The sequence below is a fragment of the Fusarium solani genome, assembly GCF_023522795.1.
Source record: "Fusarium solani strain SB1 chromosome Unknown bctg00000008, whole genome shotgun sequence".
Taxonomy (NCBI): Eukaryota; Fungi; Ascomycota; class Sordariomycetes; order Hypocreales; family Nectriaceae; genus Fusarium; species Fusarium solani.
The window spans coordinates 2,438,447-2,451,105 of NW_027072148.1; the positions used below are offsets into that span (position 1 = coordinate 2,438,447).

Genomic DNA, 12,659 nt, shown 5'->3' on the forward strand with positions numbered 1-12,659 from the left:
TACGGTAGCCAACCCATTTTTAGCGTCGAAGGGTTCATCCTGGTTTTGTGGCCTTGGCTCCAGTGGTTCTTTCACAGACTGTGACGACGACAGTGGAAACTCGTTTCATGGTCGGCCTCGGGTCTTGCGGCCTGAGATCCATCCAATGGATCCCTTGGCGCTTCCGTGCTTTGCTGGTTAGCAACCACTGGACCCAACGTTTCGCGCGAACGGCCTCGAAGGCCTCCGGACCAACGAACACAAGCCCAAAGGATATCAAATTAACCCTGTCGCCAGGCTTCAAAATAAATCACTAAAAAGCAATCAGCTACTCGTGTATCCCGTCTATCCAAACGCCCTAACCATCCCGCCAATGCCTCAGAGGCCTCTTTTACCCCGATCTTCATACACGACCGTCACAGTCGTTGTCTGAACAATCGCCCGGTCACCCTCATCACTGTCCTTGCGTGGATCCCAAAGCCGCGTTTCAGATGCAGCGTCTCCAAATTTGTTGATGGACTCTTGTCGTCGAAGGTGCTTGATCATCTTCTGCGGCTGAGCACCTGTTTCATAGGCCTTGACCTCGGTCTCTGTTGGTTCGGCCTGTCCAATCGTCTTCAAGTCGAAGCCGGCTTCTTCAATGTCTATTCCGTATTTGTCGACTTTTCCTTTGTTTGCGACGCTTCCGATCGTCCGGAACGGGTGCCCTCGCGTTCCTTTGCTGCCGCTTACTGCATATCCAGCCGACGACCCTCGTTCGCCAATGAGCCTGGGAGCCACGTGAATGAAGAACCGTCGGAGAGTTGTTAATGATGCGCATATCACAAGAAGGTTGGCTTCAACATAGCTGCAATTCTGTCAGCCGCTATCTTTCTCAGGGTACGGAGGACTTACATCCAGACCACGGCGCTGGAGATAACCCAGGTCGTGTCTGTGGTGGTGAGAATCGGCATCAAGAGTATCAGCCGAACAACCGACGTCACAAGTGTGCTGTGTCTCAGTTAATGATACTTCAACTCATATTGTCTTGTCAAGTACTCACGCAGATCCAATCCCAAATAGCAGATCCAATCCAGCCTTTTGCCTCGGTGGCATCTGCAAGCGCATGATCATGGGCATCGGCATCACCAACAACAAGAGATCCGACGCGATGCCAAGCGCTGCAGTGCAGATGTAGATGGCCGGTCGATTCACGCAGCTCCCCTCAGTCACCCTCACATCCCAGTGCTTGTTGAAGGGTTGGCAGCCAAAGATTATGGCGAAGAAGATGGAGATGTTGTACCCGGCCACAAGGAAGAGCACAAAGTACACGCTCCACTTCCACCAACGTTGTGGTGAGAGCTTGCGGTAGAAGAGGATCAGCGACATCTTGGAAGCGCCAGTGCAGATTGCATAGAGAATCGGCGAGATGACCATGAACTGATATCGTTAGCGATTCATTCATGTTGGCCAAGTGGCGCAACTCACCTTGCTCCCAAAGATGTAGTCATCCAGCGAAAGTTCCCATGCGTGCACTCCCATCAACCCCAAATAATACGATCCTTCTGAGAGTCAATACCATGAACGCTTAGACGATGCCATACGGGTACTTACGAAGAGCCACGGCTTGAACCGCGATGGAGGATAACCACGCGAGAATAAGGCATGCTACCCACACTCAGCACATATCCCAGAAAGCAACCAAAGGGGCACATACCTGTCTCTCCATCCGCTTTCCGAAGAAGCCCCAACTTGACGTACATGAACTGCAAGAAGAAAAGAGCCGCTATCGCCATGCCGAGACCCGATATCACATATGACTCGATCTCATGCCGCTGTTTCGGGTGCTCAAAATCGACATCGTAATCATCCGGCGGTGCGACTGCCACTGTGACGCCGTGGACGACTGGGAACTCTGGCATGATGGTTTCTTCTGCCGTACCCAGTTGCCAGTGTCTTATGCAGGCTGGGTGATCGATGAAGCTCGTTTCTTTTTTGCAGATGCCGGTATTGCTTCTCGTTTCGTATTAATGCCAACGTCGTCGGATTCAAGAACGCTTCGCAAATCGGCTCTGATGAAACACAATCTCACCAGGTGAGTGATTCAACACCGCAAACTCGAACCGAAAAGAGGAAAGGACAATCAACTTAATGAACGCTTTTTCCAAAAGCAAGCAAAGAAGCATCAAAACAAGAAGAGAACCAGCAGCTAAACAGACCCAACAACTTGGGGACTCCTACTCTTAAGCCATCTCCCCGTTAAGCCCACGAAACAATCCTTCAATCCTCCAAGACCACTTTTGTTTCCACAATCCAGCATCAGCCTTATCCATCCGCACGAGGTACGGACCATCCACTGCCCTGGGACACGCTGCAGGATGCAGTCGTGAGACGGAGTCCGCAAGGGGATGCCCGAGAGGAAGGTCTCCACTGATGTGATGGTGATGGGGATCAGCGGCTGGGATGGCGTTCCCATGCGGGATGGCGTCCTTTCGGGGGCTTTCCGATTGCGGGGAGTGGAGAATTTGGTGGTTTTATCGTCAGATGTCAGATGCATCTTTGAGTTTAAGATCTGATTATCTTTCGAAGGATCAATATGGTGGGCGTTGAGGATCAGTTGGTGATACCCTCGCAGCTTCAACTTCACTCTTAGAGAGCTCCATCGTTAGTTTTCTTCATCTTTCATCCCCTTCTCAAACAATATGACGGCAACCCACAATCAACAAATGCATTTGCAGGGGTCGGGTCGGGACAGCCAACATCTCCACCAGATCCATGACTCGGACTTTGCATACGACGCGCACGGTTGACAAGACAGCGCATGGTTTCGTTTCAGCTACAGTACTTTATATGAGTGGACATTACCGGCTGAAATCTTTGCCCAAGAACACAGGACAGAACAGCGATTGTAGCTTCAAATAGTCAGATCCATGGGTCGATACACGAGTCCTTCTACATGACAAGGCCCAACAAGAGCAGGGGCGGCATGAAGAGTCAATATACTCAAGAAATTATATTACTACAGGTTCAGTTCCCTCCCTTGGATATTTGCTTAATCGCAGCATCATACAGCTGATCCGTACTGTCATCATCCCCCGTCTCCATCTCGCTCCTCTCATGCTCTACCTCAATCTTTGTCGTCACAGTAATCTGCTCGTTTCCCCTCCGCGACGACGGCAACTCTTCAAGATACACAGTCTCCGGCTCGGGATTGCTCCTGGAGCGTACCTTTCCAACTTTTGGCATGTTTCCTGATAACTCGACGAACCCGCCCGTGTGGTGATGTGATTCTGGACCTGAGGGATTCGAGCCGCCGCGGTTCTGCACAAATTCGACCAACTTGCCCAGAACTGCAAACTCGAGCTTGAGCTTGATCGAGTAGACGACCACTTTTATCCCTTGCTCCAGCGTGTAGTGGTTCTTGTACATGATGACCAGGAGGGCAATATCCATGGCCACAATGACGAGATTGATGATGAAGAGGTGCCACATGAACTTGCGCTTGCTTCCAAACGACGTCTTGAGGATGTCGACCGTTTTCCAGATATATAACCCTGAGATGATGAACTCTTGGACGCAGAAAAAAGTCATCTGGACCTTCTCCATCATCTTGTACAGAGGCGTAGTCTGACTCCCATTCATACTCGAAGAAGACCTCGTAACAAACAATAACACCGTCATAGTCGTATGCCACGTAACCCCGTTAAAAACAATCATCCAGAACACGGCGCGCTGGATCTGAATGTTGCTGAGGACCAGGTGAAGTCGTGAGTATAGCACGACAGACTGCCCGCTGATAAGGAGCACCCAGCCGGCGCTGCAGATGGCCATGCCGACATACCTGACGACGAGGTCAAAGTAGTCAATCAGCCAGCCGAGGGTGTAGGGCACGACGCCAAACGCCGCGAGGAGAAGACTCCAGAAGTAGAGGCCTCGACGGTGCTTGAATGTTGTGAAGATGAGTGCGAGGAGTTCGAGGCCATTGTACAAAGCCAGAGCTGAGCAGGCCTATCAACAGATTAATCACCGCAATATGGAATAGTGCTTTCGAGCAGACGTACAATGACCATAACGGACTCGGAGCTGTACGTCAACCCCGTCACCTTGCCGTCGCCGGCGCTTGTCACAGACATTATGTCCCGCCGATCGCTCAAACGTTCAAGGACAGGAAGAGATGGGGACCGAGTAAGACGAAGACTACTCTGAGCGGGAGGGAGGTGGGGACGAAGAAGGTTTAAAGGGTTTCTAGTCGAGGCAAAAACCTCCCTTACCCAACCCTCACACTATCAAGTTGTAGCCGTTGAATCCGGGGTACTTCATGGGGTAGAATCCGGGGGCGGGGACTACTGACTCGAGCAATGTCACAACATGTTATTCCTCATTCAAGTCTTCCGACTCCATACTCCTCTAGCCTGTCCATTCCCCAGACTCTCGCGTGAGCAAGAAAAAAGATGGGGGATCCAACCATTCGGACAACGAGAGCTGAAGGATGGTGGAGGAACCATGACCTCACATCCTTGCCCACGCTGGGGTTCAAACCAAGCTACTCTATAGCGCCGTCATCTATTGGTTGTTCCGATCGGCGAAACTTGCCTCGAAAGGGCGAGTCGTCGTTGGGAATTGCTTGTTTGAGGTGATCGTCGAGAAGGGTAATTCTCTCCACGAGGTGATGTCAAATAGGAAGTGCTGTGAGTTTGTTATTAAAGAAATAATATTTCCAGAATCTTTTTAGTTATCTAATGCCCCTTTCTTAACGTCGTTCTGAGATGCAAGTTTAATGAGCCACCGTTACGAGGCGTCTTCTAGAACAAAGACGTTTAACTCTAATCAACACCTCGAACGACAACGCACACGCAGCAAAAAGTGGTGCAAGAAGAGGCATCTTCAATTCTTCAAATCTATCTTCTAATCATTATCATCTCATCATTCCTCTACTTGAGGCCAAAGCAGTTGGCGTAATAAGTCACAGTAGCGCTCCAGTCGGAAAAGACGCCAACGACTCCAATCTGTCGGAACACATCCAGCAGCTTGAACACGTCGCCGTCGTTGTCGACGATTGAAGCAATGGTGGCATAGTAGTAGTTGCCGTTCGCACCGTTCTTAAGGGGACCGGATCGCTCCAGACTCCAGGTGACAATGCCGAGACCGAGCTTCTTGGCCTGGATGGCATACTCGCTGGGGACAATCTCGCCGTTCTTGGGAGCGACGAGGTATGGCAGAGGAGGCGCAATGTATTTTACACCGTCAGCAGCATAGCGGGTGAGGTTGGCAATGGCAGTCTTGAAGGTCTCGGGGGTATCACCCGTCTCATCGAGGTACATGGCCTGGCGGGCAAACTTGGGCTCGGCCTTGAGCCAGTACAGCATATCGTCGTACAGGAAGCTCTGCAAGAAGACGTTCTTGGGCTTGACGCCGGCCTCCTTGTACTCGTCAATCAGCTGCTGCGCGTACTTCTCCTGCGTGTAGTCGCCCTGGAACGGCATCTTGACCTCGGGCGTCTTAAGCTCCGGGGTGTGCTTGAGGCCGAGCGACTTGGTGAGCTCAATGTGCTCCTTTAGGCTCATGACAGTGCCGCACGTGGCGTACAGGTCGGTGCGCCAGTTGGGCGTGCCATCAAGGAAATCGACGGCGTTGGTGGCGCTGGCGTTGAAGCCCTCCATCTTTGCGCACAGCGTCTTGAACTCCTTGAGAGTGATATCGCTGGTGCAGCACTTGGCCGAAGCCGGCTTGCCATCCTTAGCCGCCGTGAAGGGCTGCGTGCACTTCTTGTTGAGCTCGGGGATAGTGACGATGTTGGTCGTGTAGTGGAGGTCGCACTGAGAGTGTCGGCACACGAGCTGGCGGTCCTTGGTGAAGGCCACGTCGCACTCGAGGATACCAGCACCCATACGGGCACCGGCAAGGTTGGACTCGAGAGAGTGCTCAGGGATCATGAGGGTACCACCACCACGGTGAGCAATGGACCACTCCGAGGGCTTCTGACGCTTCTCAGAGCACGACTGGAGCTTCTTCTTGAGAGGACCTTCGTCCATGTTGTTGGCGAGGAAGTAGGGTCGTGGGCCAAGCTCGATCTGCTTGATGGGCTTGTATTCGCCATAGTTGGGCTTGGGCGCGGCCGCAGCAGGGCTCACAACCGCAAGACCGGCGAGGAGGGAAGTCGAGAAGCGCATCTTGGACGAGAACGAGTCAATTGATAGACACAAGAGACAAACGGCACAAGGGAACCAAAGCACCAGGTCGGTCTGGTGAGGAGCGAGGAATTGAGGCCGCAATTGAGACTGAGGCTGACCAAAACACCAGAACGACCTCGATACAGCCTGGGCACCCTCCAGGTTTTATGGACGTTCAGCAACGCCTGCGAACAGTGATCCGCGACGGATAAGCCTATTCAGGAAGTTCACCCAGATGACGTCGCAGCGAGGGTCCCGTCTCGCAGGGACGGGTCGATTCCTCACCAGACATGGCGCCGCGGGAGCTCCAGCTGGTGGTCCTTCGCCGAGACCTCGGTGTTTAGGATTGGAATAGCCCCAACCCAGGCGAAGGGATCATGACGCCGATCGCAGGCTTTCACAGGTCAACGTCTGCAGCAAGAACACATGGTTTCGGGACCTCGCGGTGGGCACACAAGCTCCCCTGCCCACGAGGAACGGTATCTCAACGGGCACGTGTGGAGAGGAGGCTGGTATCGTTGGAGGACAAGAGCGGGGGAGATACTCTGCAGTGTCGCACTCAAAGGATCGGCCGTGGTCGATGCGTGTTTAGTTTGAAGCTTATGATTCGTCATGCAGGAGCTCAATTGGAGGACCCTAGCTTAGAGCTATGCATATCCCGGTTAAGGTAAACACCAATATCCCCGAGACAAGTCTTTAATTCGCGGATGAATATCTCTATCCGGGACGGCCGAGTCGACAAGGCTTGGCAGTCATGTCATAGCCTGCATATGCGTTTTGGTGAGCACGTGGAGGCGGCCTCTTGGTGTTATAGCTCGTCCTTAGCTCCATCGGCTGTTCGTATCTTACGAACTGCTTCAGTCGTCGTCTTGAAGTGCTCGAATTTCGGTGCATCTTCTCCGAGGCCCCAAGCAAACACCCCGCCCACGTTGACCTGCGGGACAACGTCGTCCATCTTCCTCTGGATACTCTTCTCAGTATCAAACGACCACCATCGGAGCTCTCGAGGATCCCAGTAGTAGTAGCTCCCATCATCGTCATAGCTTCCTCCATCTCGCGCACGGGCAAACGATTCAGCCACATCGCCGGGAATCTCGTCGTGCCAACTAAAAGCACCCGTCTTGCCTAGATCCGCCCCAGTCTTGGGGTCCTCAAGCAGTTGGGCAGGGCAGCCTATCGGGTTTGAGGCATCGCACTGTTCCGTCAAGAACCACTTGACATAGTACCCAAACCCAAGATTGAGCCGCTTTGGCGAAGCACCGCGGTCAATGTAGCGCTGCACGGCGTCTCGTGAGTCTGCAACACCGCTGTGGTGCTTGGTGATGTTGTCGCGACGGTTCATCAGATCGTACGTCATGACGCTGAGAAAATCGACCTCTTTCATGATTCTAGGAACCGTGTCAGATGTGAATGCCATCAAGTCGACTTCTTTGCCAGGCACCGCGGCAGACAAAAGCTTGTCCGGCCCAAGGGCAGCGCGAAGATGCAGGAGGAGCGAGACAAAGGCTTCAATCTCCCATTCGCGCTTTGAGTTCGGTATCAGCTTGTAGTCATCACGATTTCCTCTAGGATTCGAGTCAGTGCGCCTTCAAGCCATGTCAGTAGAGAGAACATACCCTGGGTACTCCCAGTCAATGTCGACGCCGTCTGCCCCAGTCGCATCAACCATGGCAGCAACCTGACGAGCCCATCGCTTCCTCGACGTCTCGCTTTTTGCACCTTCCTCGAAACCCTTGGTATCACCCCATCCTCCAATCGCCACCATGACTTTGGTGTCGCGTGAGAAGCTAGAACGGACCTTGTTGACCGTGGTGAACAGAGGGAATTCATCGGGAGTCTCGTCAACATTGAAGACTTCGGAGCGCATAAAGGCAAGAATGACGTGGGATACATCTCTCGTGTCTTCTTTTCCGGGAACAACATTGTGCTGGCTGAGATATAGTCAGTGTATTGTCCAACCCCAACTTCATGCCAATGGACCCTTCCACCTCTGGTGTGGCAACAGAACTCACCCAGTCAGGTACATGATGCAGCGGAAAGGCTCTTTGCTAGAATCAGCAGCCGCCATTGCTGAAAGCACCATGAGCCATGCGCAGAAGGTGCTCACGAAATGCATCTTGTCGCTCTCAATTACGACAAGAACAGTGTTGATATTGGCGGAAGGGAGGTTGGGTGGTCGCAGGTGAAGAAGACCCACCCAGTCACAGGCGTTGGCCACCGCAGCTGATCACGCACCGTACATGTAACGAACGGCCGGTCGCAGACCGTCGCAGCTCATGCAGTGCTTCCAACTCGTCATAATAGCGTGTGTCCTCCTCTATTCTCATTATTGTTCATCTCTACGATACTTGACAGCGCCCAGACTTCACTTTCACTCAGTCAGACAGGGACAAGTTCATGGCAGCCGGCTAATACGCGACTCGGCCTTGTTGTGGTTGTGTTATTTATCCACAATGTAGGTAATGTAGGTATACTGTTTACAGGATATTTCGTTGCTTGCTTTGTTGCTTCGTTAATATGTCCGTTAGACAATGCCATGGCTCTTCAGGATGCGGCTCAGCTCCTTAAGCTGCACCGGTTTCGAGAGGAACAGGTCCAACCCCGTCGCAAACGCATCTTCTTGCGCTTCTTTCGAGGCCAGCCCAGATATGGCAAATATGTGGCACCTTGGAAGGTGCTTCTCCTTTTCGAACCCCCGAATCAGGCGAGTCGCCTCGAATCCATCCATCACCGGCATGGATATATCCATCAGAATGCACCGATAACGTCCACCTCCGTCTCTGTAGGAATCAACGGCTTGTCTCCCATCTGTTGCTGCGTCGTATACGTGGCCAAGCTTCTTCACGAATGCTTGGAGAATCCTCATATTGATAGCGTTGTCTTCCACGAGAAGGAACCGGGGCTCGCGAGTATCCTGGGGTTTCTCTTGAGCCGGCGGCTTGGGGGTTCTGACTTCTTCATTGGATTCCGTAACTTCGAGACGCGGTCGTTTGGCATTGCTGCGCTGGTCACCGGGTTCGTAGGGAGTCTCATCAACTTCTGGCGGCGGGGGGAGCCGGTCAAGTATTGTCGAGATGCTCGAGACCTCGGCAGCCGAGGCCTGCAACTTCACCCATCGCCTGAAACTAAGCACCAAGGCCTTGGCCAGCTTCCTGGGCCCAATACTAAGCATCATAGACTATCAGTAGCTGCCGATCATCTTATAAAAGTGTGGGAGGTTAACTTACGGGCGAGAGATGAAGCTGAACAAGCCCCCGTTGAGTTTTTGCAGTGACTTGTGCGATTTTTCCCTCTTGCGAGCTGCTGCCACACTGTGGCATACGACAATGACTGGAGATGATGATTCGTTGCGCGGTTGTTTCGTGAGGAGTCCAACATGGTTCTCGTCACAAAGGATAAGATCTGGCAGAAACTCTGACCTCTCATCCATGGCAACAACCTGCATGCGCAACCAGTCTTGGCATATCTTCTCCAGAGACCTCTGTTCGTCAAACTCCTTTAAATTCCACTGAGCAGGGTCCAAACCACTGTGGGAAGGCGAGAATCCCAACACCGCGACGCGCAGACGAGACAGCTCAATCACTTGTGCCTTGAACTCGTCCCGTTCGGCCACTGTCTCGGTCGCCTCAAGACTAGAAACTTGAAGTGGAAGCTTCACGGTCGCTCTCGTCCCCTTACCCACCTGACTCTGGATGTGAATCGAGCCACCAAGTGCTCTGACAAACTTCCTCACAAGACTGAGACCAAGACCGGCTCCCGCAGAATGTGTGTCCTCTTGTGTAAAGGGCTTGAACAGACTATGATTGAGATAATCCGGCCCGATTCCAGGACCAGTGTCGATAATGTCAATGTGAACAACTCGATCTCTCGACCCGCGCTGACTTGGAGGTTCTTGGTAAGCCGCTACCTTGACGAAGCCACGATTCGTGTACTTGAGTGAGTTTCCGCAGAGATTCATTATGATCCTTCGAAGCGCCCCCGGTTGAGAGCAGAATGTCCATTCTACTGTAGGATCAATGTCCAGAATCACCACGACTCTTTCCGAGCTCAGTTGCGACCTGTTTGTACTACCAAACGCACCCGAGTTCTCCGCAGCATCTATGCCGTCAAGTCTAGTGTGCGGATGAGCATCACTATTTTCCGGTGACTCTTGATTACGGAAACGAAACAAGGATTGCTCTTGGTAGGTATGTCCAGCGTGGACACATTCGACGATTTCTTCCACCAACATGTCCACGTCCAGATCCGAAGTGATGTACATCATTCCGTCCGCCACCGAATTCCTCTGCGGAGATTGCACACCCCGTCTCGGAGGCCGCGTCAGATGTGTCGATGGCTCTCTTGGACTCTGGATGAAGTTGTTGATCTTTGACCAATCAAGCAAGTGGTTGATGGTATCAAGTAGAATGCGGCCGCAAACTTCAACAGAGCGAAGCACATCGCCTTGAAACACATCCAGCGAGGTGTCGCGGAGGAGCTCTGCACACAGGACGATTCCATGGAGCGGAGATCGCAGCTCGTGGGAGAGTGAGCTGAGAAGACTAGTGGATGCCGAGGTCACAATCGAGCTATCCATCAGTGCCACGTCGGCCATGATGGCTGCGCCAAATGCCGATAGATAGCTGAGCTCGCCCTGGACAGTAAAGATGCGTGTGGGTGTCATGGTGTAGGCAAAACAGCCCGAACACCAACGCTGCTTGTTTGAATCCCAGAGAGGTACGAAAGCCACGCTGCGGGCTCCTGGGAAGAGATTTGAAATTACTTTACCCTCATCCTTGCGCGAAAGTATCCCTTCACGCCGTCGTGGGAGCTTTGGGTGGTCACTCTGGTCATTCTCGTGCCCAGTTGACCCTTGACCAGAAACAGGTGTGGCTTCTTCTCCAGAACGGCTACTCGAAGCCAACACCCCATGATGATCAAAGTTGAAAATCTTTCCCTTTGGGTAGCGGCGAATCAATCGTTGCAAATGTCGTTCAGGGAGTGATTGATTGCGGGCTGTTGGATCTTGGCCATCGATGCTGGACGATATAGAAGTCGAAAACCCCAGGACACTACAGGTGGCTGGCGCCGTATCCGAATTGCTCGAGGGTATTGGATTTGCGTTGAACTCGCTATAGTTTGAGGAAGAGGATGAGGAGGATGGCCGCCTTTTGGTGCTCGAGTACCGTGGTAGGTTTCTACGGCCAACGAGGCCGGCAAAGGATGCAACGCTCGCGTCCAAGAAGAGTACACCCTCGACCTCGATGGATTCCCTCAATATGTTGGCAGCTTTTGAGAAAATTCGGCGTAACTGTATGTGTCGGGGCTGGTCTACCAGCGGTATTGATTGATCGCTCAATGAACCAAACGATGCGGATGTCCCGGCTTCAGTGGGACTAGCAAGAATAAAGGACTCTGCCAGCGGTCTAATCTTTTCGGGCTCGGTGGTGTCGACGATGGAGCCGGACTCAAGCTCATCTTGTCGACGTTGCAAGTCTTGCTGCCCAGAATTCAGGGAGCCCTCCTCGGTGGCAGGATTCGTGTCAAAGGCGTGGCTGAAACTGCCCTGCCAGCCAGACATTGTGGCCTTTCCCTCGACATAGCTCCCCAATCCGCGCACCATGCGCTCTGCAGGGCGACGGCCCTCGCCAGATCGTCGCAGTTCTAGATGTTTCAGGATGGCTTTCGAGACATCTTGCATGAGGTGAATGGACGCATCATCCAGGCCCGGGCGGGGCTTCGCATCGAAGATGCAAAAGACGCCAATGTTGATGCCCCGAGGGGACTGAATTGGTACACCCGAGTAGAACCGGTTCCGGGGCCAGCTTTGGCAGAAGCTCTTTTCTCGGAAGACGACGTGCTCAGAAAGGTCGCGAATGACGGTGACGGGGAGCCCCCCAGCGGAAGGTGGTTCGGATGTCGAGTCCGACCTTCGAGAGGTAAGAACGTGCTCGCATACTCCAGAGGACCTAGGGATGGAAGTTCCACAGAGCCAGAGTTGCTCTGAGTCATGGGTTGGTGATTTGGCGTTGGCGGATATACTCAGCATAGGCGTGGCCTCAGCGATGATGTGTTGACGCTGGCAGTCGAACAAGGAAATGAGGGCACGAGAGGCTCCTAATCTCAAGACAGCGACCTGAGCCAGGGCTGTCAGGGATGGATCAGAGCACGAATGCAGTGCAGACGAGGGTATCGGGTTTGCGATGTCATTGCGGACCGAGTTGGCAATCAGGATCGAGTCGTATCTAACATGGACGGAGAATTAGACGAACTCTTGCACCGCCGGGATGCTTATGGTCGTGGCGAAGAGGCCCAGCTGGAAACTGACAGGGGGCATGACGTACTTGAACGTTTCTCGTTCTCGAGTTGCCTCCGTGATCCCTTCAGCTGGCATGGTCGAGACTCATGCGCATGAGCCAAGGGTTGCGGAAGCGGACAGGCGCATGTAAGGAAAAAGATAGGGCTCAACAATTGACGGTCTCGATTTGTGTGCAGACCAGTCTGAGACCCATATGAGCAGTAGGCAAGTTAGGTAAGTAGGGAGATACAGTA

At 52.9% G+C, this 12,659-nt stretch overlaps 5 protein-coding genes across 5 annotated transcripts; all 5 read right to left on the reverse strand.

The window, feature by feature from the left end:
- Positions 1–357: 357 nt before the first annotated feature.
- Positions 358–1,880, reverse strand: MRS44_012818 (uncharacterized protein; the record flags this gene model as incomplete). Its single annotated transcript, XM_065618926.1, has 6 exons — positions 358–826; positions 874–969; positions 1,022–1,398; positions 1,447–1,520; positions 1,573–1,626; positions 1,676–1,880. The coding sequence occupies 6 exons, from the start codon at positions 1,878–1,880 to the stop codon at positions 358–360; spliced, it is 1,275 nt and encodes a 424-aa protein (XP_065474998.1).
- A 1,105-nt stretch (positions 1,881–2,985) lies between these two features.
- On the reverse strand, positions 2,986–4,091 carry MRS44_012819 (uncharacterized protein; the record flags this gene model as incomplete). Its single annotated transcript, XM_046277547.2, has 2 exons — positions 2,986–3,966; positions 4,020–4,091. 2 exons carry the CDS (start codon positions 4,089–4,091, stop codon positions 2,986–2,988), a joined length of 1,053 nt encoding a protein of 350 aa, XP_046126604.2.
- A 798-nt stretch (positions 4,092–4,889) lies between these two features.
- MRS44_012820 (uncharacterized protein) lies at positions 4,890–6,128 on the reverse strand (the record flags this gene model as incomplete). The annotated part of the gene is made up of 1 exon (XM_046267789.2): positions 4,890–6,128. The coding sequence occupies one exon, from the start codon at positions 6,126–6,128 to the stop codon at positions 4,890–4,892; it is 1,239 nt and encodes a 412-aa protein (XP_046126603.1).
- Positions 6,129–6,936: 808 nt separating this feature from the next.
- MRS44_012821 (uncharacterized protein) lies at positions 6,937–8,244 on the reverse strand (the record flags this gene model as incomplete). The annotated part of the gene is made up of 3 exons (XM_046267788.2): positions 6,937–7,693; positions 7,745–8,059; positions 8,141–8,244. 3 exons carry the CDS (start codon positions 8,242–8,244, stop codon positions 6,937–6,939), a joined length of 1,176 nt encoding a protein of 391 aa, XP_046126602.2.
- Positions 8,245–8,652: 408 nt separating this feature from the next.
- MRS44_012822 (uncharacterized protein) lies at positions 8,653–12,501 on the reverse strand (the record flags this gene model as incomplete). The annotated part of the gene is made up of 3 exons (XM_046267787.2): positions 8,653–9,292; positions 9,356–12,352; positions 12,452–12,501. The coding sequence occupies 3 exons, from the start codon at positions 12,499–12,501 to the stop codon at positions 8,653–8,655; spliced, it is 3,687 nt and encodes a 1,228-aa protein (XP_046126601.2).
- Between the last annotated feature and the right edge of the window lie 158 nt (positions 12,502–12,659).